This window comes from Halichoerus grypus, chromosome 15 (genome assembly GCF_964656455.1).
Source record: "Halichoerus grypus chromosome 15, mHalGry1.hap1.1, whole genome shotgun sequence".
NCBI lineage: Eukaryota > Metazoa > Chordata > Mammalia > Carnivora > Phocidae > Halichoerus > Halichoerus grypus.
Window position 1 is genome coordinate 30403459 of NC_135726.1, and position 24598 is coordinate 30428056.

Consider the following 24598-nt stretch of genomic DNA (forward strand, 5'->3'; position numbering starts at 1 on the left):
CTTGCACAGTCTGGCTCAGTCCCATTTCTCCGATCCATTGCATCTCACTCTTCACCTGGCCTAACCTGCTCCCACCTGTACTGGTATCCTTTCCATTTCTTAGGCATGCCAAGCTCTCTCCCACCTCAGACTTTGCACATGCTGTTCCCTCTGCCTGGAACATGACTTCTTTCCCCTCCTTTCCTGGTTGGCTCCTCCTCATCCTCCACACCCAAGATGTTTTCATTATAATTGTGTAATAAAGTAGTTCTCAAACGATGGGAATTTTGCCTCCCACCCCCAGGGGACATTTGCCAATATCTAGAGACATTTTGATTGTCACAACCAGGTTGGAGAGGGGAGGATCCTGGCATCTAGTGTGTAGAAGCCAGAGATGCTGCTAAGCAGTCTACCATGCCCAAGATACTCCTCCCCCAACAAAGAATTATCCAGACCACAATGTCAATCCTGCTGAGGTTGGGAAGCTCTTATCTAATAACATCAGAGGACAGAGTGAGACCAAAAAGAGAGGAATGAGTTTTTCCCAAAGGATGCACCGCCTTGGAAATGATACAAGTGAACTCTAGATAGAAAATGCAATTGTGAAAGCTACCAGCATTCAGCTCTTACATCGGATATAATCGTGGCAATCTGTTATAACCCACTAGTTAGTTGCTTTGCCTTTCAGTGATCATGGGTAAGTCTTTTAAGACTGAATTTTAGTAAGTGAGAGGTAATGATTTTCAAAAATGCATTAAATTTCTTAGGGCTTTATCTATGGTTATATATTTCCTTATTGTGTCATGACTACTAGGAGAAATTGCGAGCAATTTTTGAGGAGTATATATGAATTATTCTTGCCTGTGCTTTGTCAGAGTAAATCTATTAGTCCGTTCTAAATTATGTTTAACTCAGGTAGTGTTTAAAAGAATCGTGTGCTAGTTTTCAAGGATTTGAGCATTGGTGTATTGGTTTCTCTGGCCTGGCACGTAGCAGGTGCTCAATAAGTAACCTTTAAACTGAGCTGACATCTTTCTTTAAGTGGGAATCCTAAGATCAAAGGAAGTGTCTTTCAAAGGTTACCTTTTTTTTTATGGAAAAATGATTGGAACTGTTCAGAATCACCAACTTCCCCAAGGTAGTTGTGAATAATCGGTGGCCTTAAAGGAACTTGAATTTCTAAAAAGACCCTTTTACCATTAATCTTCCTGTACTGTAATCCTCACGCATAGGAAGTTATTATGGGACAGCTGTAGACCATGGCAAATGCTAGCACATTATAAGGCATCAGTGATGTGGTTCAGGAGTTACTTGAAAAGACTTTAGAGGCTCTTGGTGTATTGTCCCATGGGAGATAAGAAAGACGGGCCCAGCATGTTTGCCAGCATGAAGGCTGTGTGGATGGCTCTAAGTTTTGGCAACACCTGGGCCCCACTACCAGGATGCTTCATGAGTGGTGTTCCCCCTGTCTCCACAGCAGAAAATCCCCATTATTTCTCTCTCTTTTTTTTTTTTTTAAAGTAAAATGTTATGAGCACTCTCAATTTATAAAATAAATGAATACAGAGTGCTTTCATTGAAGGGCGGGGTGGGAGGGTGATGGTGGTAGAGAGCCCGGGGCCCCATTCATCCCTCTCTGTCGACACGTGCCTCCACCGTTGGGCCATGGCTCCCTCGAACACAGTTTTCCCATCAAGCTAGCTCCATGACATTGCAGGTAGAAGCTAGAAAGAGCTGATGAAGCCAAGAAAACTTATTTCTTGGCCTTCTGTTTGACCATGAGATCCATCTGGAATGCTATAGATGTGGGATAAGTCAATCAAGTATCTGTACGTGCTAATTTTCATAGGCATTGGAGCAATGCAACTTCTGTGTCAATGAGAAAGTTGCATCAATCAGATCGTCATATTTCACGGTCATGCCAGTCAGCTAATTTATTCTTTTACAGTCCAAATTAAAATACTTAATTCAAAGGGACCTGGAAGTTGCTTGTAAATACTTAAAACATCTAGATTTAAATTAAGTCTGAAAGGACTTTTAAAATGCATTCTGAAGAACATATATGGAGTGTAGAATAAAGAATAAGATAGCTTAAGGAGCGTCTGGCTGGCTCAGTCAGTAAAGCATGTGACTCTTGATCTCGGGGTTGTGAGTTCAAGCCCCACGTTGGGCATGGAGCCTACTTTAAAAATAATAATAAAACTTAGAAAAAGTAAAAAGAAGAAGATAGCTTAATTGCCAGTAGTTGGAGGGTGGCCATGATCTAAGCAAGCAATGGTGGAACTTCAAAAGAACATGGAAGAGTAAGGACGCCTGGGTGGCTCAGTCGGTTAAGCGTCTGCCTTCGGCTCAGGTCATGATCCTAGGGTCCTGGGATCGAGCCCCACATTGGGCTCCCTGCTTAGTGGAGAACCTGCTCCTCCCTCTGCCTGCCACTCCCCTTGCTTGTATGCACTCCCTCTCTCTGACAAATAAATAAAAAAAAATCTTAAAAAAGAACATTGAAGAGTAGACAGCTCAAATTTTTGAGGAGAAAAGGCTAACTGAGTGGTAGAATGCTAATCAAAAAAAAATAGGACAAACCAAAAATGTAAAATCCACTTTTGTGATTCAAGTCAGCACAGGGACACCTGCCAATAGAATGTGATATTTTAGGAACAGTGGAAGAGGATATCGATATTGTCAATGAGACAGGGAAGAGTGGGATTGTTCTGGTACATGTGACATGTTTTTCCAGGGATGGCACAGCAATTTAAGAACTCAAATTATTAACGAATGGGAAGTTTATATATTTAAGATGAAACCCTAACAATTAGCCTATACTGTTTTAATGACTCATTGATGTTTTTAGCTTTTCCTGACTAAAGTGTGTTAGTTTTTTATTCATTTTGTGTTTTTTTTAAATGGAAATGTTTAAGAAGCTCTCCTCTTTACCCTTCCAGTTCTACCCCTTATAATGTAACCATTGTTAGAAGTTTAGATACTCCTTTAAAAAAAAAAAAAGGTGGGGAGCTATTCTCTGTAATTATTTTACAACTTGTTTTTTCAATTACGGTATTTTGGATATCACTGTAGGTCACTGGTTCTCAGGTGGGAGAATTTTGCCCCTCAAGGGATAATGTCTGGAGATATTTTTGATTGTCATGACTGGTGGGGAGCGAGATGTTGTTACTGGCATCTAATAGAGGCCAGGGTTGCTATAAACATCCTGCAAGGCAAAGGACAGCCCCACGACAAAGAATTATCTGGTTCAAAATGTCAATAGAGCCAAGATTGGAAACCCTGTTCTAAGTCAATACACATAAATCTGATTCATTATTTTAAAAAGCCTCATAATACCTTATGGTACGGTAGATCATAATTTATTCAACTAATTTCCTGTTGATAGCTACAGCTTCTTATTTAGTGGTGTTTATATATTTAATATTAAGAAACCAAACGCTCCAATTTAGATATTTACAACTCATTTGTTGCTTATTTAAAGAGCAAAAATAAGTCTTATCAGAAAGACTCAAAAGAACACTTAAAAATTTGTAGGCTTGTGTATAAAATTAGATTCTGGGTCACTGTGAGTCAAGAGAATTTGGTTTGAATAAAAATCACAGACTCACACTAAATGACAAGTCTTAAAGTAAGTTGTTTCAAAGCATGTCTTCATTTCTTTGATTCTTTGGAATTAAAAAAAGAAGCAGCAACAACTCTAAAGCCTTTTGTATGACTGCCAAAAACAGAAGGCTACTTTTGAAGGGACTGCGGTAACTTCCAGAGAAGCTAAAACTCTGATGATCTCTAACTCCTCCTTATACATATTTTTAAAAAAAATCCATTAGTCCATTAAGTCATGGCGGGTTGAAGGAAAGAAAACAAGGCAGGTTTAAGAAGAAGAAAGTGATATCCAATCCTAAAGACATTGAACGACTTCCAGATGCCACTGATAATGTAATTCAGAATTGGAATGACCCTCTGGTTAACCACAGAGGGTTTTATAGAAAGGGTCCCCTGAAGCAAACAGATGTTGGCTCTGTGCTTCCCTAAGCCTATCCTCTCTACATGTCAGATGCACTCCCGGAAGGATAAAATAAAGACTGGATTTGCCTCCCCTCACAGAGCTGGGTCAAGGGGAATGGAACCAGAATGTGTGTGTAAGAAGGATGGAGGACTGGACCAAATGGTGAGCCAGAAAGGCCTGAACCTCTGCTTCAACCCTTTCCTGTCCGTTTCCTCAGTAAGAAGCAAGAGTTGGAAGTTTTCTTTCTCTGCCTATAGTCTTTTATTATTTTCTTTAAAAGTCATCCAGTGACAGTTCTCGAGCAAAATAGACTAGGCTTTGTGCTTTTGACCTTTCAGCTTTGGGGCATGAGTCCTTAGAGTTAATGAATAGGGACCATCAACCTGGAGTAGGGCAGACCTATCTAAGGAGTGAGTGCTAATGTTTTCAGCTTGTTGATACTTGGGAAAACTAAGAATCCCACCCCCCTTTGTTATCTGTTGCCTTTTTAGGACCAGAGCCACACACAAGTGCCCCAGTACCGTCAGGATCACTCCTTGATCATGAGGTCCATCGTCCACATGACTGATGCTGCTCGCTCTGGGATCATGCCTCCCACTCAGCTCACCACCATCAACCAGTCTCAGCTCAGCGCCCAGTTGGGGTTGAATTTGGGAGGCGCCAGTTTGCCACACACGTCTCCTTCGCCTCCAGCAAGCAAATCCGCGACCCCTTCCCCTTCCAGTTCCATCAATGAAGAGGATGCTGATGAATCCAACAGAGTAAGTTGACTGCTTTAGTTGTCACCCACCTGAGAATTTGGAATCACCCCATACTGTGTCTTTGAATTTCACTCATGGTATTACCTTCTTTTGGGATTTGGCTAGCATTTAAATTCATGACAGTTTAATTTTTTTCTTCACTCTTTTACTTACTCATTTTCTGTGAAAAGCATATTCCACTGGAAATTGGGAGATCTGGCTTCTCCTACTGGTTATAAGGCATTGAACATGTCACCTAACTCTTGTAGGCATGATTTTCTCATTCTGCGGAAGGGAGGACTTCCACTAGATTCCCCAGGAATTCTGAAGTGCTCTGCTTCTAAGTTAATGTTTATGTGGATAAGTTTCATCCAGTTAGTTGGCTGAGCCACTGTCATATTTGACAGACTTGCACCTTCTCTGATGTTTATCACTTAGTAAGTTCTAATCATTCCATATCCCTGCTTTTGTCATGGGGAGTGATAATTCAAATATACATGGTTTGAAATAAAAACTTAGTTTCAGGGAGGACTTTTCTGAATGCTTAGAAAGGTATTCTGTTTCAATAAAGTAACTTATGCTTGGTACACTTATTTGTTCCTTATTCATCATATTTTTTACACTTACTCTGTGCTTGGCCTTTTACTTAGTTCTGGTGATATAAAGATTTATAAGAGAATTGCTACCCCTGGGACTCCCCACTGGGGATGAAAAGCAATGTTTAAAACTAGCTCTAGATGTGATTAGAGGTATAATTGATATATCTGGTGTGCTAAGATTGTAGTCGATTCTGCTTGGGAGAGTGATTTGAGGAAGACTTTGTTGAGAAGGTGATATTTGAATTAGATCTAAGAGGATACATAAAAGTTTGTGAGGCAGAAGAGAGAGGCCAGCATTCTGGTCGAGGGAGCAATGGAAGTACACGTCAATTTATGAGTATCATGAACAGTTTGATATGGGGAGGAAAGAAATAGGAATTGAAGAAAACAGTAGCTGAAATGTGGTAGCCTTTCTCGTGCAGGTAGCTGAGAGCTGAGTAATTATTTGCATAGAGGAGTGGCATAAGCAACTTTATGCTTTAGAAAGATGGCTTTGGCTGTATAGAGAACGCATTACAGAGGGAGGGACTGGAGGAAAGGAAACTGATCAATACTTGCTATAAAGTGTTTCCTTTCAGCAAAGGAAGGAATGGACAGGAGGTACAGATTAGTGAGACATGTAAGAGGGAGAATCCTGAAGTTTTGGTAATCCACTGGGATTTGAAGGCATAAAAGATAAATGGGGTTTCAGTATGAGAGCCAGCATGGATATTAGTAAATGAGAGAATCGGCCCAGAAAGAGGAGTGTTACTTTTTCTCCATTGGAGGAGATGAGAGTTTGGCATGGTCTGGGTTGAATTCAAAGCACCCACGTTTGAGTCTAGAACTCAGTTCATGGGAGGTGGGACTACAGATTTGGGGACCATCAGCACATAGATGTGAAGACATGGAAGTAATCAGGATTTCTCAGAGTGTATAAGGAGCAAGTCAAGGCCAAAGCCCTGAGCATCATTTATTTTTAAGTAGCAAATGGAAGAAGAGGAACTAGAGAAGATTGAGAGTGAGGAAGAGGAGGGAAGGGAGGTCAGATATATTGCAGGGATTTGAAGAAGAAGGGTTTGTTCTGTCCCGACATGTTAGCACCCTGCTGGGCGCAGATTGGGTAAATGCATTGACGGTCTCTCCACACACTCACAAGGATTTCTGTGAAGGTGAAGTGAGAAACAATGATTACAAAGAAACTCAAGAGATGTGAGTAAGGCCCAGCTAAGTTACAACTGGCCGGGACACAATTCAAATGGATTCCTTTCATTTCACTCACGTTTCCACAGATCTTCTACTCAACGTTTGCACCACACTGAAATTGTCCTGGCTAAGGAGAACCTTCCTTATCTGCGACACCTTGCTTACTCCATTTTAAGCAAGGGTCTAGGTTCTGTGTAAAGGCAAAGAATCCAATTTGTTATCTTTTAAGCAACTGAGCTGAGAAAGAAAGATTAAAATTATCGTTGATGGTGTCTCTTCGGGGGAAAACTACTTCTCCACCTTCCCCAACGCTCTTCAGTCAATTACACACAGGTTTCTTTCAGAGAATTAATTCTGAGCTCTTGTTTAAACTGTGAGATTCTTCATTTCGGGTTTATTCTTAAAAGGTAATGATGATTAGGGCAAGTCATGGTTATCCGAGGAAGATATCCAAGGTTGTCACCATTGGAATGCTCGTTTACAGAGAGCAAGATTGAGCTGTTTTTCTTTTGGAAACGCTACTCTGAAAATTACTGTCACCTTGTCATCGGTCAGGGCATCATTGGTGGCAACAGTGCCAACTTTTCTTCCAGGAAAACAATATATAGTTGTTTGACTCAATTAGGAAAATCTGTGTCTATTTTTTTCCCCCCATGGGGCTAAAGCAGTATTTTTCACTGAAGGGAAACTTGGCCCCCGCTGAAGCTCTAACTGAAAAGCATCCGAGTCTCTTACAAGTTCAGATTCATTAACTAGAGTTAAACAAGTCTCGCTTATCCTGAGAATTTAGGGAAAAAAAGACCATTGAAAATGATTGACTTAATCGTGAGTTATGGAAGATGGCATTTTGGAGAAGAGTTGAGATGATGTGGCTTACCATCATTTGAAGTGTGTAAACTACTTGTATGAAGTCCATATGTTGTTACCACTCAAGGAGGGCCACGGAGAAGTGGACTTGTGGTTTCCCCCCACCTTGAGGGTCCAGAGCTCTCAGAGACACGTTACTTAGCAGTGTTCCCCCTAAGAATTTTAGCAATTGGAGTAAGTTCTAAATGCCTCTCATTCAGAAAATAATGACACTCTTGGAAAATTTGAATTTAGGATTTGAGACTCAAGGCCATTAAAAACCAATCTGTTAGTAACTTGAGTCTATCTCTGTTGATATTCCCCACGGCTGGCTTTTAAAACCGATTTTGTCACACATTTCAGCTTTCCCAATGAAGTTAACTGCAAAATGATCTTCAGTTCAGTCCTATTGTAATCTAGAGGGACACAACAAGGCTGATACATCTTTTCTCCTGCTTCTTTGATAAATGTATTATATGATCACTGAAATTAGATGATGGGAGTGGCAGGTGAATCTGGAGCTCCGTGGTATATAGATATGGGGAGCTATACCCCTGTCATTTCTGTGGCTTTGATCTCAGCGAGTTCATATGGTAGATATGTGTCAGGTTCTCACTGTCCCTGCGGCAGCCAACTTTCTGAACAGAGTTACTTTCTGTAGGACTGTTTTCTTACCAGTCTTTTTAGCCTTGGTGATTTTAAGTATCAATTATTGTTCTCTTCTAGGTTTTTAATTTTAATAAAGAATATCAATTTCCTCTTTATCTCCAGTTAAAGGAGTTTTGACTTTTTTTTATATTTCTTGTTAGCCTATTCTTTCGAAAGTTATCATGACTTAAAGAAATAAAGATGACCTTTCTCTTACTGTGCAAGCTCAGGGCTTGTAGCTAATTTCCATTGGAGTTTCTGGAGACCCGTGAGCAAGGTAACATTCTGGTAAAATAAAAGAAGCTTTGAAAAATCGATTCAGACTGATCCTATATATGGCACGTGACTATGGCCAGGGACCTCATTTAAAATATCTAAATATGATCAACATCCCGAATTACTTAGATTTACTTCTAAAATCTCTGAAAATGTAAACTGTTTTATGTGTACACATGTAATGCGTGTATATATTGCGCGTGCACACACACACACACATACACACACGCACACACTTTATTGCCTGGTACAGAGTGTTCTGTTTTTCATGACTCATAATTGCTATTTAGAGCATATGTTGTGAATGTATTGAAGATACTTCTGGGTCTCATTAATCAGTGTTCTAAATGCTAATCTCTGCTGTCCAGTTAAGTCTAAGAAAGCTCACCCCTCCCCTGCTTTTGCCGGGGATTCCTCTGTCGATGAATCAGCTGAACAAAACCTTCAAAGAACAGTTGCGGACCTGGGTAGGTCTTGCCGCCTTCTCTGCGAAGACATTCTAGGCAGTGAATTTTCTTCCTGCTTTGCAGGCCATTGGAGAGAAAAGAGCTGCTCCAGATTCTGGCAAGAAGCCCAAGACTCCAAAGAAAAAGAAAAAGAAAGACCCCAACGAGCCACAGAAACCAGTATCAGCATATGCCCTGTTTTTCAGGGACACACAGGCTGCCATTAAAGGGCAAAACCCCAATGCCACCTTTGGAGAGGTCTCAAAAATTGTGGCATCTATGTGGGACAGCCTTGGAGAAGAACAAAAGCAGGTGAGGTGAAGATCCAGCACAGCCCTCTATGAAAAAGTTACCAGAGTATTTCTTAGATTTTTTTTCATTTCTTTTCTTTCCTTCTTTCTTTTCTTTTCTTTCCTTTCCTTTTTTTTTTTTTTTTTTTTAAGATTTGTGTATTTATTTGAGAGAGAGAAAGAGAGCACGGGCCGGGGTGGGGGAGCAAAGGAGAGAGGGAGAAGCAGACTCCCTGCCAAGCAGGGGCCCCCACGCGGGGCTCGATCCCAGGACCCCGGGATCATGACCTGAGAGAAGGCAGATGCTTCACCAACTGAGCCACCCAGGTGCCCTCTTATAGCTTTTCTGAGTGAACATTCACTTAATATGACTGTTTCTCATCAAGGCCTTTCTAAGCTATGGAATTTAGAAACACAGTTGTATAAATCCAAGCCCCTCTCCAATTATATGGATTTCTCGGTCCCCCCTTAAGGGTGGTGTTCAGAACCCATTCAGAGGAGAAATGGGGAAATTCAGGCAGTATCCTGCATGCATGAACTTTTGATGATCATCTTTTCATTTCAAGTGATGTGGAATTTGCCCCCTTTGTTCAGAAAGGGCACTACAGAGGGATTAGGTCCATCCCGCTTGCCTTTTCTTTGATCATCTGTCCAAACACTTGTGCCGTCCTGGTGGGTCTCCAAACTTTGAAGCTACCTCTGTGAGTCTCATTATCGTCACCGGGCATTTGAAATTTTATTGCCAGTTCATTGGAAAGCTCGGCCATATGAGAGGTGGTATTGAGAGATTAGTCAAGCTGGTGGGAGATACTTCCTTAGGACCTTGACTCCTGGGCCTCCACACAAATGGAGAGGAAGAATGGCTTCCTTGCTCCTTGAGTGAAACTCCCAATGACCATTAGTAGGAATGGACGTTCCATGTCCTCAGAAGACTAGACCTCTCTTAGTAATAAAATAGAATCACCATCTCAGGAATGAAGACGTGAGGAAAACCCTTGATTTTTCTTTACACATCATGACCTCATTCCTACTAGCTTGGGACGGTGCAGCTGTAGGATTTGCCCATATGCGGTGAGTTTATTGTTGTATGTAGCACACTGATTTTCTGTCCCAGAAATGTAATCCTAAGGGACTGGCAGACTGCTACCTCTTTTAGCTCTGGAGAAAAAGATGGTTGCGCTTTGGTCTAACACACAGCCGTCAGACGCCCTTACGAAAAGGAAGCGCCCATCACGTTTACTATATTGGGACTTGTTTATGTAACTCAAACGGCCTCACTAATGGAAATTTCTCATCTTTTAACTATTTCTGACCTTTTTTTTTTCCTTCAAAAGAAAACCGCGGTGGTTTCATCTTTTCTCTTGTGTCTTCACAACACTGTACCCATTGTGGTTGGTTTTTGAATTCTCTGATTCGGTGCCGGTTAGAAATGTGTGTGAGGGAAAGAAGGCGCTGATGGGGAAATTCATTATTCCCTATAACTTGAACCCTTTGTAGCCAATTTTACTCTCCTTGCTACTGTATCTCTGCCTTAGTGTGAGGCCCTCAGCTGTTTCTCTCAAAGCATCTGTCTTACAACCGGAAATCTTGTTTTCATTTATCATCAGAAATATCAAGATTGTGTTCCAGTGAGGGAGGCAGGGTTTTGTTTTAATACTTCTGTGTGTGTGTGTGTGTGTGTGTGTGTTCACATTTAAAAATCAAAGCCACAGAGACCAACTTTTTAGGTGAGTTCTGTTGTGACCTCATTTGTGCGACCGTCATTTTATGGCTGACAAATTGTATGCTAAAGGTGATCCTAACTGTGGTCTTTTTTTTTTATAGGTGTATAAAAGGAAAACAGAAGCTGCCAAAAAGGAATACCTAAAGGCCTTGGCCGCATACCGGGCCAGCCTCGTTTCTAAGGTAAACCTGTGTGGGGATGGCGGGTCTCTGAGTTACACTGTTGAGAACAGCCCCCGAGCATTGAAAACATCAAGGCAGCTCCCCTTAGAGTTGACCAAAAAAAGGCATCTTGAACAACTCATAAATTTAACTTGTTTCCATGAGAGATGACTACAGTGATGGCCCCAAAAATAGGAGTTAATGGGAGCTTCTGAATCTGAATTTTTTCCAGAAGATTCCCTGGTCTCTCTTTCTGTGTGTTGAAACTATTTAACAAACACAAATATGAAAGACAGATCTTTAATAGCCTCTTTATCTTTGCTTTTTGTCAGGGACCGAGATCTGTGCGAATGTCCTCTATTTAAACAGGGCGGTGTTTTGGTCATATCTGGGATATCCTATTATAAATTCTCCAATGGTTATGTTATTGTAATGGGGGATTTTGCATTTTTGACCAAACTGTTCCACATCAGATAAATAAATAAACCTCATGATTATTTAAAAATAAAATTATGCTCCAAGTACTTTATAAAAAAAAAAAAAAGACATGTATATGTATTATACATAGAGTATAAAATGGACCCTGATGTACTATAAAATGCACCAGTATCCCAAAGCAAATGTCAGTCTAGATTATTATTACCTTGATCCAAAAGGAGCGTGAGCTATTAGGTTCTATTTTAACATTTAATTAACTTTGTCTTTAGCCTTCCTAGAATTTAGAGAGGCTTTGGGGAGAATAATTTGAACTAATGTTTTTGCTCTTGATGTATTTCCTCTGGCAATCGGGGATTCCATTCCATTGTCGTGCTTGTTGCCTCAAGTACCACATAGGGCTGCAGGGCATGGTGGGCGTTGCTGGCAAAGCCATTTAGAAAGGGTTTAATTCCTTTTTTCTCTTCCTCACCTGAGCTGTTTCTTCTTTATATTAAGATCTGCCAAATCAGATGAGGAGAGGTCCTCCCATTTTTCCCCACTGTCAGCTGTTAGGACACCTTCCACTTCATTAGAAAGAGAAAACATTCATCAGGTCAATAGCAAAACCTTTTTCTCTGAGACGCTGCAAGACACATCCTATAAGATGTACCAGTCCTGGCCTCAGATTTGCATATTGGCAGACGACAGCTGAATGTGTGGGCTACAGATGTGAAGAATGGAGGTATAGCTGGCTAATGAGATAGGGTGACGCGAATAGAGGAACAATGTCCATGTACTTCCTAAGTGGATCATTTATTCATTCATTTACCCAGAAGCAGGAATAGGTGATCTTTGTGCATTAGAGCATGAATAATTGACCCCACATGGATTTCAGCCAAGAGCCGGTATCTCAAAAGGCATTCAGGAAACAGTAACCACGACAGGGCTCATTGAGTCAGGTAGAAGGGATACTGTGAAAGTTATACCCTGGGTTCCAGAATCAGGATTCAGAAGTATCTCCGAATGGAAGTCAGCGATTCCCAAAAACCAGTAGGATGGAATTTTAAAAGAATAAATCTAAAATAGTGTCTTTGTTGGGGGTTTTTTGTTTTGTTCTTTCCTTAAGTTAGTGCAGTTTGAGAGCATCCTTAATTTCTTATCAGAGCCCTGGCAGGGAACTAAAATAGTCCTTGAGGTAGAAGTTCAGAATTATTTCAGTCTGAACCAAAAGTATAAGGTAGCTTCTAATGCAGTGATCTCACGGGAAGTAATATCCATGGTACGGCGTGATGATGAGACCACATCTGAAGAATTGGTTCCGTTTTAGACCCCACAATTTAAAGAAGGAATGGTAGCCAACCGAAAGCCCATCTGGATGGTTGCCTCCAGGATGGTGAGGACTAACAATCAGACCATATTCAAAGAATTAAAAGAATCAGGGAGGCAAGGATTCGGGGGCATGTGATCTTGGTCCTCAAGTTAAAGGCCATCATGTGGGAAGCCCAAGTTTGAACTCTGTGCCCCAGATAGAAGATCTCATCCAAGGAGTGAGGTCTCATCCGAGGAGTGAGATCACAGGCAGGAAAAATTCAGCCTTCATTAGAAATCATGAGTAGGGTCGCATCATATATGCATTTAACTTACGCCCCTACATTCAGAGCGGGGCCCCCTCTCTTAAGATGTGTCTCTACTGTATTACTTTTAATCTTCCCAACAACCAACAAAAATTAATAGGAGCTTAATATTAAAATCTAAGGGAGTAAACCTGGCAGGCAAACAAGATCTCTTTCATCCACTCATTTCTACTCGCCACTAGGATGACATCTGAAAGGCACATTGGTGTGATTGCCCAGGTGTCTAAATATAGACTTCCCTGGTAGTTTCATCCTAAGACTAGCTGGGTGATTTTTAAACATTAGAGTATAGAAGAATTATTTTCATGTGTATATGTACAACACTGTATGTATTTTACCTTATGGGTGATTTAATAGTTTTTTAAAGATGATGAATGAGTCTTTGCAGGTTTCTTCTTACCCTAAGGCTTTAGAATGTGCCCTTCCAGTAGGCATGCAACGCCACCAAGCCTCTGCACAAAACCAGAGAGTTGTCCACTGATAGATGGTGCTTCACAATGATAATGTGTTCATACAGAAGCCATCAACAATGGCTTCTCCCACACTGAGTGATTTTCAATCCGAGATCACCTCTGAGGTTCCTTCTAATGGTAGATTTTTAAAATGTGAGTAATACAAATCTGGAAGTAAACATTCCATATCATTGAAGAGAGTGGTTATCAGCTCGATGCTTCCAAGGTGCTCCCACTACCCCCCTCCAGAAACACCTAATTTTGTGAAGAGTAAGAGAAAAAATAGTAAGTGCAATCATGTCAATCACTGTTGCATGAGTAAAAGTATTTATTTTGTGGAGGTAATTATATGTGTTCAGCACAGAATGTAATAGGTCATTTCTCTCCAGAGTTGAGCCTCACATCCGATCAGTTGTTTATCTTGTGACAGGTTATTCAGTCACCTGAGTGTTGAACATTCTCCCCTCATTTAGGACTCCTGTGATAAATTGTGGAGATCTTTGAAAATATTGGGTAAACTAAAACAATTTCTTAGGTTGTAAAATACTTGCATTTAATATCTCTATGGAATTCAGTTGCATTTTTCTTATATTCACGTGAGTACTGTCACACACCGCCATGCACGTGCAGAGCCTTGATGTTTTCAAGTAGTGGTTTTCTAGTAATAGTAATTGTTAATTCATAAAAATCGCCCACATATACTAAATGCTTCCATGGGCCAGGCCCTATTCTGAAGGCTTAACAAATATGAGTTAGTTTAATTCTCACAACCTCAATAGAACCCCATTTTATAGGTAAGGAAACTGAGGAACAGTTGGGTGAATTTAACTTGCCCAGAGTGACAAAGTGGTTAAGTAGTAGAGTGCGATTTGAACGCAGGCAGTCGATAAATCTGTTCTTTCAATATGCTTCTTAGTGATGCGGGTTAGCTCAGACTTAACTGCTGGAGAAGAGTTCATCTTGAACGTGTGTATCAGTCACCTTTTGCTACATCGTGCTGTGTAACAACCAGCCCCAAAGCCCAGGGATTTAAACAGAGGAGTGTTTATCTCAGAGGGTGCCAGGGAACTGGCTAGTTCTGCAGTCTAGGCCCATCAGGATCCACTAGTCCTGCTCATCCGTCTGCAGTCAGCATGGAGGTTGGGGCGGGGGCTGGGCTCGTTCACCTATGTGGCAGTCGCCTGGCTGGCTTTTGAGTGGTGCCTGGGCCTTGTCTCCCTTATCACACACATGGTGATGGCAGATTTCCAGAGCGATTGGAAGGGCACAGGGCCAGCCCAGATCCCAGGGGTACGGGATTTGCCTCTACCTCTGGGGAGGGGAAGCTAAAAAGTCACATGACAAGAGACTTGGGTCCAGGGAAGAATGGGTGATGGCGGTCATTTTTTTTTAAATCCATTTTCAATACTTGAAACCAGTTAAATCTTGTCAGTCCTTGGGTATCTAAATATTTGGGGATTTTTCTCCCCCACCACGCAGGCTGCTGCTGAATCAGCAGAAGCCCAGACCATCCGCTCTGTTCAGCAGACCCTGGCATCCACCAATCTGACATCCTCGCTCCTTCTCAACCCTCCGCTGTCGCAACACGCAAGCGTGTCAGCCACCCCTCAGACTCTCCAACAGTCGCTCCCTCGGTCGATCGCCCCCAAACCCCTAACCATGAGACTTCCCATGAACCAGATTGTCACATCGGTCACCATCGCAGCCAACATGCCATCGAACATTGGGGCCCCACTGATAAGCGCCATGGGAACGACCCTGGTGGGCTCGGCGTCGTCCACGCAGGTGAGCCCTTCCGTGCAGACCCAGCAGCAGCAGCAGATGCAGCAGCAGATGCAGCAGATGCAGCAGCAGCAGCTGCAGCAGCACCAAATGCATCAGCAGATCCAGCAGCAGATGCAGCAGCAGCATTTCCAGCACCACATGCAGCAGCACCTGCAGCAGCAGCAGCACCTGCAGCAGCAGATCAGCCAGCAGCAGCTGCAGCAGCAGCTGCAGCAGCACATCCAGCTGCAGCAGCTGCAGCACATGCAGCACCCGTCCCAGCCTTCCCCGCGGCAGCACTCCCCCGCCGCCTCCCAGATGACGTCGCCCCTCCCCGCCATCGGGAGCCCCCAGCCGGCCTCCCAGCAGCACCAGTCGCAAGTACAGGCTCAGACACAGACTCAAGTACTGTCGCAGGTCAGTATTTTCTGAAGACGCCCGCGGCAGGCAGGTGCATTCGGATGTGGGCGCGCGGAGGAGCGCGGCGGAGGAGGGTCCGCCGGGCGGCCGCGGCCGCAGCTTGTAAGTTGCTGGTGGTGATGCAGAAATGTGCAACAGATCACATGGTCCTCTCAAGTGTCTATTAGATAGGCAATAAGAACACAGTGTAGCTGAGTATCATCTTCTAGCTGACTATAAATCACTTTGTTTTTAAACAAGAGAAGCTGTGCTCTTTTATGTGATGCCTTTTTTTATTTATTCAGGCTATATACCTACAATATGTGAATCAAACCGTTTAATGAATCCTGGGACATACTGATGACTGTAAACTGGCCTCTCTGAGTCATAGAAAATGGCCTTATTTCCCCCAGAAGTGAATAAACCACACTTCGAGGCTATTTGAACTTCCGGAGCCCTAAAAATAAAAAAGCACAGTCGTAATTACCTGAAATATGAAGATCCAGTTTCATACAAACATTTGTATGACGTGAATCGTTGATGGCATTTTTTTGTCATGAAAAAAAAAAATAATGTAAATCACAGACTTTTGCCAAAGCTCTTATTTTTTTTTCCTAAATCTCTCCAGAAAAGAAAAAAAAAAAATGCAAGTGATTAGGTTCCATTATTGACTCATTTCCACTTTTTTAACCCATGACTTCTCCAAATCAAACCACAGTATATGTTGTAACGATATCTATGGCCACTGTTAGCCCATTATACTCATTCCAATTAGAAGAAAAGAATGTGAATATTATATTCTGTGTTTTGAGTGACAAGTTTCGAAAAATAAAAACACTGTATTTTTAAAAAGGGAAATGCACTTAAATGAAAACAGTTATTACAAAAAGTTAAGATTTAAAAAAAAAAATGCGAGAGTTTTTATTATGATGTGATACCGGTAGAATATTTAAAAGACGCACCACATCTGAATAATCAATGTAAATATTTTCTTTCAAAGTTGTAAGTTTTCATATCATGTATTGTAAAGTTTTCATAAACGAGGCTTTAACGTAAACACTGGTGACATAAACCATTCATTGCTACGTTGCTTATTGTGTTTTTATGCTGTTTTATACTTTTTTATGAGTTACGATAGCAGCAATTAAGTTGTTTGTATTTTGCTTAACTAAAACAAAAATGCTTTTATCTTGCTATAGAATAAACACATTTCAGTAAAAACTGTGGACTGTATTTTGATGCAACAACCAGGAAAATGTTCACTTTTCAAATAAAATGATATGTCAAATTTCACTTTCGGTTCCTTGAATACGTATATGATGGGAAAGATGCCACATACCCACTTTTATTTGAGCCAAAGCATTGTCTTCTGTGTTCAGTTGGAAATAGGATATTCGTTGCTAGGAATTTGGATCGTATGGTCCAAATCCAGGACCTCTTAAAAAAATCGGAAATATATATATATATATATATACATACATACATATATATATACATACATATATATATATATATATATTTTTTTTTTTTTTTAATGATCCTTTTGTTAAGATGCAAGTGGCAAGGTAAGTATAGAGGAAAAAGCAATTGTCTTCTATTTGGGGCTAGAACTAGCCAGCATTGTGTTGTTATTGCTATTAAAAAGGATGGTGAAAATAAGAATTTCAGTGTTCATTTCTTCCCCCCTTTTCTTGCTCTGTAATGGCTCCTGTTTGAGAACAGTGTGACCACTATCCCCAGTTGTCTTGCATGATTAATTACAGCATCTGTCCTGTCAGAAGCTATAATGAAGAGGTCTTGATAAAAATTGCAAATTACCACTGGCAACAGTCTTAAACTGCTTATGATAAAATGAAAATTAAAAACAGCAAGTGTCAACCCTGACCAGGATCCTAATCTGGCAAAAATGAGGGTGTAGGTTATGTGTCCGTAGCTCAGCTCCCGTGTGCAAGACATTTGGAAATAATGGGCTATGGATTCCTCAAAGTTGTTGTTGTATTTCAAAGAATATTTACTGTATGTTGTGGGCTATGAATAATGAATTCAGCTTTCAATATTTCATAATCCTCTCGTACTCTGTATTATGTACAAATATTGAACAGCAAGAGATTCTAATTATAAATTTATAGATTTCTTGCTGTGGAAAAATTTATGTCTAAATTGAAGCTTTTCGTAAGCTGTATTAGTTGACAGGTATCAGTGTTCAGACAGTCTTAGAACGATGCCTAATCACATCTACAAGGAGGCAATTGTGTTCCACAAAGAAATGATCTGCTTGCCTCCAACCCATCAGAAGCAGAGCTGATGGTAAGAGATTTTCTGTGAATTGAAACTAACATTACATAACAATAAGAACCATTTTATATTCTGTTGTGAAACCTTTAGACAAATGTCTTCAAAATTAATTGCTAAACTACATGTGACAGTAATTGTGTATTAGTTCTGTCATTGTCATTTTGAAAACCCATGAAGTATTGCTTGGGAAAAAAAAATGTCACTAGTGATAAGACTTAATTGCAAGCGAAGTCTGTTTTCAACTGTTTGCAGTTAGAAGCAGGTGTTGTAACATCTATTAAATGATTTTGTAAATCTTGGGTTTTATCACATTTGATTAAATGCTGCTAAGCCACTGACGGTCCATTTCAAGGAGAAAAAAAAATCATTTAATTACTACAGTTTAAGGAAATTAATCATCAGGCAAAACTGTATGTTTAAAGCGTCAAAAGGCTTGAATCATGAAAAGAATTCTCCAAACTTGTCACCGGATGATTCTTCTCAGGATTCGCCAAAGCATATTACGAATCAACTTGGATTTCAGTTTATACGTGTGACTGGTAACCTATTCCTGAGACGTCAGTAAGTACTTGCTGTACTTTTTTGGTTACAGGTCAGAAATAAATCAGGGTAATGAAAAATAGGCGTGAGAAATGTGTTATCTGATTAGTGGGATTTCTAAATGGTCTAACTGCCTTCCCTCTTAAGTGGTGTCGAGACATTAACGAGGCTTCCGCGCACCCCCCCCCCCCACACACACACACCACGCACCCCCCACCTCTATCACGCACACCTTTTCTCTCCCCCTGCCGGGTGCGCATTATTTCATTACTCCGGCTAGACACGTTCCCTTTTTCGCATTAACCTGCACCGCCTTATGACGGAGGAGCATAAGGAGTTTTCATTTTTAGCTGACATGGGGTCATTAGTTCTCAACTCAGAGAACAAAAGCTTAAATGCCTTCGTGCAGCATAATTTCTGCCATATATTACCACCTGACGGAGGTCTGAAGGCGTTCTAGACAGATGGATTAATATCTCAAGTTTAAGTAGAAGTCCTCCGCTGCGTCCATTCAGCGGGCTTCAGACCTCTGAATGGTTTCTTTCCGTAACTCACTTCATGGAGCATTTTTCAGCACTGGACTTCAATCTAACCTTTCCTCCCACCCACCCCCACCCCCTTTGTTTGGCTTTTGTTTTGCAACAGCTGTTATTATCGGTTTTGGTCAGCTGTGATTGCTGGAGGCAAAATAGGACCAGATGGTGTTTTGCTATGCATGAATGGCGAGTTAGAGGCGTTGAGATTGAATAGGCCAAGTTTGAATGGTGTCTGCGCACCACCTGCCTGCCTGAGCTGCAGCGTACACATCACAGCAGCATGATCCGCCACCGATCTACTAGAATCGGATGGGAAAGTGGGGCGCTGAGGTGGATTTTCCCCATATTTATTGATCTTCCATGCACTCACAGAATAATGCACTGTACAGTCAATTTGAGTTAATTGGATATGACACAGCATGGGCATGTAATCTGTCACTCTAGAATTCTGGTTCGCTTTCAGGATTTCATTGCTCTCTCACACACACAGTAATAGCAGAAATTAATGGGCTAAGTAGACACAAGTTTAAAAAAAGAAAAAGCCTGTCTAAAATTATAGACTTAAGAGTCAGAGGTTGAGGTTTGGGGAAGGAGAGGACATCTCATGATGATACTTATGTCAGCTAACAGTGCAAGGTAAAGACAAGCTATGATCCCGGTACGTTCAGACAGCCCTCCTATTTGTCAGTTACCCATCAAATATTGCACATTTATAAGAGACGTGCCTTACTGGGAAAAGCACACAGACTCACAACCAGATTAGTATTCTCTTAGAAAATAGTCCTGGATAAAATTTTCTCCCCGTCCCCTCAAATATAGTTAGCTTTGCCGACTATCTGAAGGAACCTTCAGGATTAAACACGTCCCCTGAATTTTAAAGTCCGTGAACGGTCCAACCCATGTTGATTGTGATCCTACAGGTGTGAAGGCTACGTGTGTGCCAGCATGGGATGGGGGGAGGAAGCTTAACCCCCCACGAAACGTGGAGTGAGATATGCAGACAGGCGGCTCCATTTGCCTACCACCCTAATTACTTAAATTTACCTCTGCTACATGCAAAACACTGTGATGGGTCCCCAAGGAGACGCAAAAATAAATAAGACCTTCTGTTTACTTTGTATATGTTTGAAACTTTCCATAATAAAGGTTTAAAAAATAATAAAATAATAAGCCATCTTCAACGTCAGGAACTTTTATTTATTTATTTATTTATTTATTTTTATCGTGGCAGAGAAACGTACCCACCGGACAGAATGATGAGTGTGCCAACAAGAGACATAAATTGTTCTGGGTGGGGTTGTTTTTTGGTTTTGGGGTTTTTTTTTTCTTTTTTTTGTAATCTAAGAAATTGAATATTTTTTTAGAAAGGGAAGAGATCGCAATTGGTTAGGGGTATTAGGGAAGGCTGCATGGGATCATTGGCATTTAAGGTGCACCCCGAAGTTTGGGTGGGATTTCAGTGGGCCAGGATGGAAGTCATATCCTGGTACAAACAGGAAACGTCTCCAGACAAGGGGAGCAGGAGAAAAGCCATTCATGTCGATAGCACAAACACCATCAAAACAGCAGTAGACAGTATAACAAACTGGACACACAGTGCTTCTGGGGAGGGGAGCAGGAGAAAGTACTAGAAAGGAAATTAGGAGTTAGATTTGTCGAAGGTCTGGGTAAGCCCGGCGAGGGACTTGGGCTTAACTCAAAAAGCACTGAAGTCCAAATGAGAAAGGTATGATCAAGATTGATTAAATGCATGAAGGGCTTTATCAACTGACTTCCGAAAAGGGAGTATCCAGTTGGTGTTGAAGCAGAAAGAAAAATGGAACAAGATTGCCACTTTAAAACGTACCTCAATATTCGAATTATTCGCATACCTCAATAAAGCTGTCACTTCGTGCTCTCTCGCCTCACCCCACTCCTACCTTCCTGGTGCAAGAACACACCAACGGCACAGCCAAAGTAAGGCGTTTTGGGCGACGACTATAGAATAAGGCTTATCCCTCCACGAGCATCAAGAGGGAGGTGATTTTTCTGTGTTTCTGCTGTGAAAAGAAAACTATTTTCACCACTGGTTAAAAGTACCTCTCGGTGCTTGAACTCAAATGTGATGAATGATGAAAAGAAGCCCGTGCTTTGTTGCTGAGTAAAACCTCAGGCAGGCAGCCCTGGGAGGGATGTTGGTTATGGTCTCAATTTAATTTCAAAGAAGAACCTTCACAGATAGAAAACGTGAATGTGGATGTACACTTCTTAGCAGAGGAATAATGCTCTTTTGTAAAACATCTCATTATCCCGAGCATGTGTATAGTGTTCTGCCCTTTTCAAAGCAGTTCCCTCTCTAGATAGGGCAGGTGTTAACCTCCTGTAACAAATTCGGAAACTGAGGCACAGAGAGAGTTGTAACGTGTTCCAGTAGCTCTGCTTAGAAGAGGCGCAGTCGGAACTGGGATGGAAATATTCTCATTGTAGCGTTCCTGTTATTTCATCTTCTAATACTTGTATATGAATGGCATATCTAGGACATATATTTATATCTGTTATATATTGGTATACAGGATATGTAAATAAATACGTGTGTGAATAGATGATGGATGTAGAGAGATAACAGATGATAGATAGATGCATAGATGACAGAAATCCATCAATACAAAAGAGAATAATAACCCGGGTTTTCCTTAGGGCTGGACAGGCAGTAAACCAGAGTGCACGCCACTTCTGTGTTCTCCAACAGAACAGCTTTGACCTGTGGTGTTCGAGGGTTAGGGCTAGAGGTACCCCAGAAATGCCAAAGCATGATACCGCACCATCTGTGTAAAAAAGAAGCGGAAAAAATCGGGTTTTAAGGAAGATTGAGATGGGCGGACGTCAGGTAGATGTGCATTGTTATGCATTATTTAAGGCATCCAGTGAATCAATACTGAGCATGGGAAGTCAGTGACTATATAGGGAAGGCATCTCCTTAGGGACTGTGCGGTTAGCGACCCTGCCTACTGCTTTATGAGTTACCACTCCATCTCTGAGACCACGGCCCCCTGGCTGAGTGGGGTGTGCTCTACCCCAGGCCACCACTTGTTAAAGGAAATACAGAGGTGAGGACCTCGCTAATCCTTTGTCCCCTGTCTGCAAGATTTTATTATTGCCATAACCTTAAATGAACCAAGCTCTAAAGCTACCTTGCAGACAGTCACTTGCTAAGATCTAATAGAAATGAATGACAATTCTAACATCTTCACCCGGAACACCAGGCATGAGCATTCTGGTGAATGAATATTCATGGGGGCTTTCATTTGCAAGGTGTTTGAGTGACTTATACTGAGTCCACGGAGTCCTGGTTATTTTGAGACCCACGTCTGACGCTTATTTTCAGATTTTTGGCCTACTTTTTCTTTCTGGTCAGTTGCCTCGCATCCAAGGATCTATTGTTACCAGGTAAGATTCTTTTTGATGACAGTCCTCGTTATATGTCATCCCTCTGACACGCAGAGTCTTAATTTTCACTTTGTCACAATGAGAGAAAATGATGCCATGTTCTAAACCTGCCTTAATTGGTAATTTGCAAATTTGATACAAGATCTTAGTCCAAATCATTCAGGCCTGCTGTTCCACCCTCACCCTCTCTGCTCATTCTTAATCCGCTCCTCTGTAATTGCTATTGAGTATGTAGAATCCCAGGGGACAAATAATAGCATCTGAGGAAATTACCTACATGTAGTCCGACCTCGGGTGTGCTTTTTTGGATGCCAAATTAAGACATCCATCTTTGGATGTTTGGACAGTTACCTGGAAGGACTGGCACCATTTTCTCCATAATAACATTTTTATAAATTGTGTCCAAATGCTGGCATACCTAGCATGGGACTTTTTAATGATGTTCAGAATATTTTGGCCAACGATTGTGAGGAGAGCTATAGTTCTGTTTAAAGCAGAACGTAATTCCATGGGGGAACTGCGCTAGCCTTTCATATGCAGAAAATAGAATCGTTGCTTAAGCTATTTGGAGGTAGACATTTCTTACCCTGAAAAAAAATAAAGTGTGTTTTCTCACAGTTTAAATTCTAAAATCTGAGTTAGCAAGGAGATTGGGACGATTACCAGGGAAAATTTTCAGGATTGAAATACGCTAAGAAAAGGTGGCAATGATACTTGCTTCTAGATCACTGAGAGCCCCAAAATGTGCTGCTTGGCCTCAGTCAACCAGTAGACACAAGCAACCAGTCAGAGCAGAGTGACTTTTTAAAATGGGTGCAAATGATCTTTTTTGGATTGGGTTTACTTCTCTGAAGACATTTATTTGTAGGTTGTGCCTGAAGTTTGTTTACTGCTGAGGAACGTATTATTTCTCTTTTGGGGACAAAATATGTGCTTTGTTCATATTTTGGACAAAATAGGGAAGTGAGGCTCTTGAGAAGGTAACTTTCCACAGAGGTTTAAATTCTTGAACCAAGGGGCGCCTGGGTGGTTCAGTTGGTTAAGCATCTGCCTCTGGCTCAGGTCATGATCTCAAGGTCCTGGGATCGAGCCCCGCATCGGGCTCCCTGCCCAGTGGGGAGTCTGCTTCTCCCTCTCCCTTTGCCTGCCGCTTCCCCTGCTTGTGCTCTCTCTCTCTGACAGATAAATGAATAAAATCTTAAAAAAAAAATAAATTCTTGAACCAAAACTGTTCCAAGATCAGAGTCACGTTTTTTAAAGTTGTTCTCTGTAATTGCTAAAAATTTTTACAAAGTGAGGGGCCTCTTCCTGGGTAACCTTCATTTGGGGATTTCTGGAGGCGAAGGCCGCCACCCCAAGATGGCAACAGCACATCCCCGGGGGAAATTCACAAAGCACCATTTGGTCAATTTCAAGTGCCTCCATCACTGCCTCTCCTGCAGGAAATGAACACAGCTCTCCAGAGCATATTAAGCATGCTCAGTGCTACACAAAATCTCTGCAGAAGTGTGTCAGGGGTCTGCACGCGTTGGCCGCGATTCCTGCAAAAAGCCTGAGCTTACAGGTAGGTAGGCTCTACGTCAATGAAACAGAAGGCAGCCCAGGAAGGAGGGGATCATTGGATTCCTGTGGTTTCTGGGGGCCTGGGCAACAGCCCTGAAACTGCTTGGCCCCAGAACTAATAAGCTGCATTTTGTAAGCCTGTATTCTTAGAACAACTAAGAGTTTTATGTCTGATACAGATGGTGTTTATGTGGAGTATACGAGCTCAGCGTGAGAAGTAGTCATAAAACAGACTGGGGTTTGGTATAATTATTCACAATTACTATTGTATAATTGGATGCCATAACTATTATATAAAAAATATTTTAAGAAGTAGACTCTGCTCATACTTTCATAATAGTTCTTAACAATAAGAGACATATGCTGTAAACATCGTAACATATTTTATGGTGTTTACAAACTTCTACAAGTTTTGGCAAAGTTGCAAATATAAAAGGCCAGGTTCTCTTTCTTGCATCCTTGGGAGAACCAGTTGCCCTTACTTGGCTTCCAGTAGCAAGCGACCTGGGACTTGAGGAGCCCACTGCTGTAGGCCACTGAAATGAATGGAGAGTTGTGGATAGATCAATATTTTAGCAGGTAAAAAAAAAAAAAAGGAAAAAACGGGTCTGTGCTATCGAAAGCACCAGGTTCTTCAGTTTTTTTCCAAGCAAAGTTCAGTTACACCACG

The 24598-nt window shown here is 41.4% G+C and overlaps 1 protein-coding gene across 4 annotated transcripts in view; it reads left to right on the forward strand.

Annotated features, from left to right (window-relative positions):
• TOX3 (TOX high mobility group box family member 3) overlaps positions 1 to 17023 on the forward strand; it is a 111898-nt gene extending 94875 nt beyond the window's left edge. For 3 of the 4 annotated variants that reach the window (XM_078062383.1, XM_036120448.2, XM_036120445.2), the window contains exons 4-7: positions 4480 to 4749; positions 8813 to 9040; positions 10843 to 10923; positions 14885 to 17022. In XM_078062383.1, coding sequence (XP_077918509.1) covers positions 4480 to 4749; positions 8813 to 9040; positions 10843 to 10923; positions 14885 to 15601 — 1296 coding nt within the window. In that variant the 3' untranslated portion in view covers positions 15602 to 17022. Of the gene's footprint in view, positions 1 to 4479; positions 4750 to 8812; positions 9041 to 10842; positions 10924 to 14884 lie in introns of all 4 variants that reach the window. The other variant, XM_036120446.2, reaches the window with a different exon arrangement.
• The last annotated feature ends 7575 nt before the right edge of the window (positions 17024 to 24598 follow it).